The sequence below is a fragment of the Olea europaea genome, unplaced genomic scaffold (assembly GCF_002742605.1).
Source record: "Olea europaea var. sylvestris unplaced genomic scaffold, O_europaea_v1 scaffold1628, whole genome shotgun sequence".
NCBI lineage: Eukaryota > Viridiplantae > Streptophyta > Magnoliopsida > Lamiales > Oleaceae > Olea > Olea europaea.
In genome coordinates, this window is record NW_019233922.1 from 70,589 (window position 1) to 76,909 (window position 6,321).

General features: G+C 34.0%; 1 protein-coding gene across 1 annotated transcript in view; it reads left to right on the plus strand.

Moving 5' to 3' along the window:
- Window positions 1-3,932: 3,932 nt before the first annotated feature.
- LOC111377228 (alcohol dehydrogenase-like 3) overlaps window positions 3,933-6,321 on the plus strand; it is a 10,940-nt gene continuing 8,551 nt past the window's right edge. The window contains exons 1-4 of the mRNA XM_023000289.1: window positions 3,933-4,031; window positions 4,153-4,289; window positions 4,400-4,449; window positions 4,645-4,973. Of these exons, the coding sequence (XP_022856057.1) occupies window positions 3,992-4,031; window positions 4,153-4,289; window positions 4,400-4,449; window positions 4,645-4,973 (556 nt within the window). The 5' untranslated portion in view covers window positions 3,933-3,991. The remainder of the gene's footprint in view (window positions 4,032-4,152; window positions 4,290-4,399; window positions 4,450-4,644; window positions 4,974-6,321) is intronic.

Below are 6,321 nucleotides of genomic sequence, written 5' to 3' on the forward strand. Positions count from 1 at the left end.
ATCCGGCCCCTGAGGTCCCATCTCGTCATGTCCCTGTCGGGATAAAGCGATCAAATCCTGGTCTGGAAAAGTATTTAAATTTTCACACTCATTGTCGTGAACCACGGAAGAAATTATGTGAATAACTGTCTTTGGAATAACCGTATCATCTTCACGAGCTATCTGGATCGTATCCCAAAAATCATTAGCATTGTTATCCCCTCCATCTGAGTCTACTTGTTCACCTTCGACGACATCCTTCCTCACTAAAGTCACGCAAACAGGAGTCGAGTGTCTATCATTCATTTCAAACAAATAATTCACTTCGACATCAAAAGAAATCGTCATAGGTGGACTCAGAACTTAATGATCGCTGAATTTAAATTTAAATTTCATGTCATACTGAGAAAGATCGACATTTAACTTGTTCCGTAAAAGATTATAGAGTTCTGCATACGTTGTTGTCTCTGTTATGAAAATTGGGAAACCACCACGTTTATCGCTCGTCCATTTCCATATCCATCGACCTCTTTCATCCAATTCGAAATCACCAAAGTAACAAACTAGGACTACAACCATATCTGCGTGACGAAAAAAATTTTTAATTGCAAGAAAATATCGAACGAAATAGGGAGAAAAATTAAAACAGCCGACTGTCCATCCGACTATCCAGCCGGCTGTTAAATAGTTCGGCTATCCAGTCGAATTTTTTCAACTGTTAACTGGACAGTCGGTAGTTCAAATTCGCTGTCCAGCAGAATAAACACACCAAATTTTTGCAGATTAATTTTTCAGTATTAATGCAGATGAATTTTTTCTCATCAAAAACTTAAAATTTTTCACAGATCTATTAAAAAAACTATCTACATTAACATATATGTCGAAATAAATTTTATCTATGCAAACATAAAATAATTTAACAAAAATAAAATTAAATATGCGTATTATAAACTTACTGATCTGATGAGATTGATATAAAAAAATTTTAGCTACCGCATTCGATGAATTTTCCAAATCTTGAGTTTCTAGCAAATGAAAGAAGAAAGTGTTTTTATCTGTGTTGGAGTAAACAAATATGAGAAGTTTGTTGATTTTTATATTTTATGTGGGAAGTGTTTGGCTTTTATTTGTTAACAAAGGGGTAATAATGTTTTTTTAGACAAAACCTTCTTTTGTTATTGCATAATATGCTTAAGGGCATTTTTGTCTTTTAATACTCAATAGGTCATTGTCATAATTTTAAGAATTCAACAAGTCTAAATGAAATTTTCCTTCTTGGACAACACCATTTTTAAAAGTACCCGAGAAAATAGGTTAGAAAATGTGACACCGATGGTAAAATGTTGAGCATCTTGGGCTTCTTAGTGGGCCTTTAAAGAATGCTTGTATTAGGTTTAAATAAAATTTTATTTTATTTTATAGCATTATAGGTAAAAATGCTATCTTTAAATGTTATAAAAGGTACAAAATGATGTAGTTTAGGCCAGATTTTATAACTATGGTTGTTATATCATAATTACTATTGCTAAAAGTGGATAGGTTCCATGAAATGGTGAAAGTAGATAAAACAAAGTTGTGGTTCAATGAAATATACTATTAATAAAGTTCGACAAATTTTTTAGTAAACAAAAGTTTTACCAAACAAACACGTCTTGCCCCCGTTTGAGTCCCATTATTTCTCATTATATTATATTAAAATTTTCTCTCTCTTACTTTTAACCACACAATTTTCAATAAAATAATATTACGCGTAAATAAAATTTTTTTCAACCACTTATTTTTCAAAAAAATACTATTCATCTCATTATAATTTACAAATAATAGAACTCAAACGCCCTTTGCCTTTCCTCAATGGAGGTACGAACATATATTTTCACGAAAATGCTGATTGTCCAGGCCAAAAAACAGGGTGCCGAGGTGTTTCCACCTCGGCCGTCGGATCTGAAAAAAAAATGTATGGGATCTGGGGGCTGAGGTGATGCCACCTCAGCCCCCTATTTTTTACCCTGTTTCTCAGCCTGGCTCAGAAGCAGAACTCATATTTTCAAATCAATGTCTGTGTTAAATTCTTATTTAATAAAGCTACAAGATGACGTTCTGAATAAAGTTGCTTGGCCAGAGTCACATATAGCAGCTCTCTGAGGTTCTTTAATACTTTGACATTTTTCACATACTATAAAATACTCATTACGTGAAAATATTTAACTCTTAACACGTGTCTTTCCTATATTTTATATGGAAAAAGCCCAGTGTACAGGGCTTTTTCTACAGGGTTTATACAGGGGCCCTCACTGTAGCGAGGGCCCCAAATGTATTAAAAAAAAATTTAACGCGAGCCCACCAATGTGAGTACCTGTAAAATATCTGGCAAAAATAACCCTGTACATATAGGTCGTCTAATTTTATATACCTTACATGTGGATCTTTGGGTGCTTAATGAAGTTTGTCTCGACCTATTATTGGGAGTGCATTCTTAGCCATGGCTCACCGGTTACCGAATCTTGGAGGCGACCACTTGGACGTGTTGCACCGGATTAAATATCTTGAGAGGACGAAATCAGTCTTAGAAAGACGGTGATTTATCTTATATGGTTGATTACTTGAAAAAATTGATTTACCTTTAATTTCGCCAGTGGATATTACCAGCTTCCTAACATCTTTATTTATTTATGTCCCCATCCCACCCATTTTTTTAGCAGAATTATTTACAAAGAGTAATTGCCCCTGCCTGGCTGCCTCCTCCCCAAAAGAAGAGAAACTTTCTGCTTTTCGTCCAGCCGGGATTGTTGAGATAATATTAATGATTCACATGTTCTAACTACCCAATTAAGGGTCTCCACTCTGTCCTTTTTACTCTCTAAGTATGAAAATGATTTTTTTTTTTTATGTAAATTTCTTAAAATAAATTTAGTAAAAATGACTTTTTGAATAATGTACGATTAAAAAGTAGAGAATCGTTACGAGTCCACATACAAAATTATTTTATTTAGAGATTGTATGGTTAAAAATGGGTTTTAAAAAAATGTACCAAAAAGTGCCTAAACCTACTTTGGAAAATGTTTACATAGTTGTTTTTAATTGTTTATAAATAGATAAAACGAGTCGTGGATAAGTATGCAACACTTGTAAATTTCAGGACGTTGTTTGACTTTTAACAAGTATTTACTTATGAACACTTGCCAAACATATTTGAAATTAATTCAAATTTCTTTGTTTCAATTTTAAAAATTTAATCTCAAATATTTCGATCAAAATTTTTTTCAAGACTACTATTTTAGGAGGGGAAAAAATGCGTACTATTATAAAAATAACAGAAGTAGTTTTCTCTTTAAAATAATTAAAAACTAATTCAAATTACAATTAATCTATAAGTACAGATTTTTCTTAACAGAATTGGTACAGAAAGACACTTGTTTTCTTGTAATTTGTTGTTGTCAAAAACTGTTTTTGACAATAACCAATTACAGAAAGACAACTATTTTTCTGTACAAATTCTGTAAAAAATCAGTACTTATAGCATTGTTATTCAAATTATGATGGAAGTGTGAAGAGAATGTAATATGTCAAACTATGCACCAAAAAAGAAAAAAATAATAAAAAAAAAATCAGATAATCAAATTAATTCCCTGTTTGACCCCTATTTTTCGGTAATGAAAATGGGAGGAATAATATTTTTTTTGAAAAATGAGACGTTGAAAAAGAAGGAAAAATTTTCGATTTACGTGTAATATTATTTTATGAAAAATTATGTGGTTGAAAATAGAAAAGAGAAAAATGGAATCTAATTTAATGGGCCAAACTGGGGCTAAGCTTCACATAGCTGGAACGAGTATAGGGCCAACCACCTGGTCCACCTTTGAATTGAATATTGGACTAATTCTTCTCATCTATGAATTGCTTTATATTCCATCCACGTAAATTAAGGATTCAATTCACTTACGAGTTGCCTAAGCCTATTTTTTACGACTTCATTACCCTCTTCTTGCAGCGAAGGCTCTGTTATCGCCACACCATGGAAAGTTCTAAAATCGGTAGCAAGATTACTTGCAAAGGTACTGAATTTCGCCATGCATGTAAATCTTGATTCATTGACCATGGCCAAGAAAAAGTTTTTTTTTTTTTTAAAGTGAAGAAATTTGCATATTTTTCATATTCTTGCACATTCTTATGCAGCTGCTGTGGCCTATGGTCCTGGTGAGTCCTTGGTCGTAGAAGAAATTGTGGTTGATCCTCCTCAGAAAATGGAGGTCCGAATCAAGATCCTGTTCACTTCTATTTGCCATACGGATCTTGGCGCTTGGCAAGGCAGGGTATGGCAGCGTATTATGTAAATATATACAGACATTTACGTGCTTACTTCATTATGTAAACATTTTAACTTTTCACAACTCTGGACATTCATGTGGTTGAACCGTTGAAGAATGAAGCCCAGAAAGCATTCCCTCGAATTCTAGGCCACGAGGCCTCTGGGTAAGAAGCTAAAACTATTAATGAGTGCCAAATTTATTTATTTATTTAAATTTTGCTTCAACATTTGCTCCTCCCTGTTGGTAATGAGGCTTGGTCATAACACCAACTTGTCTAAAAGTTTAAACTATCAAGAAATAAAACATTTATCTGTTTATACTTTGTCCTCGACAAGTATATGCTCCTTCCCGGTGACAGGGTTGTTGAGAGCGTGGGAGAAGGAGTCACGGACTTGAAAGCTGGGGATCACGTCATTCCCATTTTTAATGGAGAGTGTGGTCACTGCGTCTACTGCAAATCCGAAAATACAAATTTATGCGAAAAATTTCGAGTAAATCCCTTCAAGTGCGTTATGCTGAATGATGGAAAGTGTAGGTTTTCGACCAAAGATGGCAAGCCCATATTCCATTTTCTTAACACGTCAACTTTCAGCGAGTACACTGTTCTTGATTCTGCATGTGTCGTCAAGATTGACCCAAAAGCTCCCCTCAACAGAATGGTTTTGCTCAGCTGTTGCTTCTCTACTGGTAATCAGTTACTCTTTTTCCACCTACAGCTGGAGACTTAGAGACTCATTATTAACAAAATAATAATAATAAATGTTGCATAAATTTGAAAGGAACCATATTCATAAAATCCTTTCATAAAATCATAAATTTCATGTTGAAATCAAAGAGACAACAAAAAGTGCGGAAACATACCTTGATCCATGAATCTTACTGCTTTAATTGGGTTTTGATCTTCCAATTGATACGTGATTCTCCTTCCTTTTGGTTTTCTTCAAAGTCTCTGTTGATGGGGATGCAGAAATATTTTCCAAAGAAAATCACGTTCAAATTGGGAACCATAACCACTTTTAAAAATAACTGCTATTGGCAGTTATTAACTTTAAATTATTTCAAATCGGCCCCTCATCAATTCAAAATAACACCTTCTGGTCTCTACACTTTAATCCCATAAAATTTAATACCCATTAGTCCAAAATTAAATCCAATGAATCACTTTATCGACTATATTTACTTTAAAATAGCACCACACATTCTAATAAATGTACATGTGTGGCCCCTAAGTTGGAATTTTTTTTTTTCCAACAATCTCCCACTAGGCCAAACATGTTACATTATAAATGTGCACAGACTTATGAGCTCAAAATTGTGCTATAGTTATTAAAGGTATTTCCAAACAATCTCGTCCATTAGTTACATCGATGTAGGATCAAAGCGATTTTCGTCACATTTAGCGTGACTAAATCCATCAATGGTCACGTACACCCATACAACCAAATGACATAGATCAATTATGGGAGTGTAGCATGGAAATTACATGTTATGTGATCCGAACATGTCTATTTCCAACTGGTCCAACCTTATTTCTTAAGTGAGATCAGTACTGAACATAATAACAGAGTGGAATGAACTGAATACTTTATTTCTGTACAGAAAATATCCAAATACATAAATGTGTTCAAAGAACTAAACATATATAAAGCAATAAGAATACAAACTCCCACTAAAACATGATATCCTCAAAAAATACAACACCCATATGAGCGGTGTGCTCATGAAAGACCTTGGGTGGTAATCCCTTAGTAAGCGGATCCGCAATCATGGAGTTTGTTCCAATGTGCTCTATAGAAATCTGTCCACTCTGTACTCTTTCCTTCACAACCAGGAATTTAATGTCAATATGTTTTGATTTAGATGAGCCTATTGTTGTTAGAATATAGAACTGCTGAGTTGTTGTCACAATACAACTTTAGTGGTCTTTCTATGCCATTCAGAATGCGCAGCCCAGTGACAAAATTTCGCAGCCATATTCCATGATTAGATGCCTCATAGCATGCTACAAACTCTGCTGCCATGGTAGAAGAAGCTA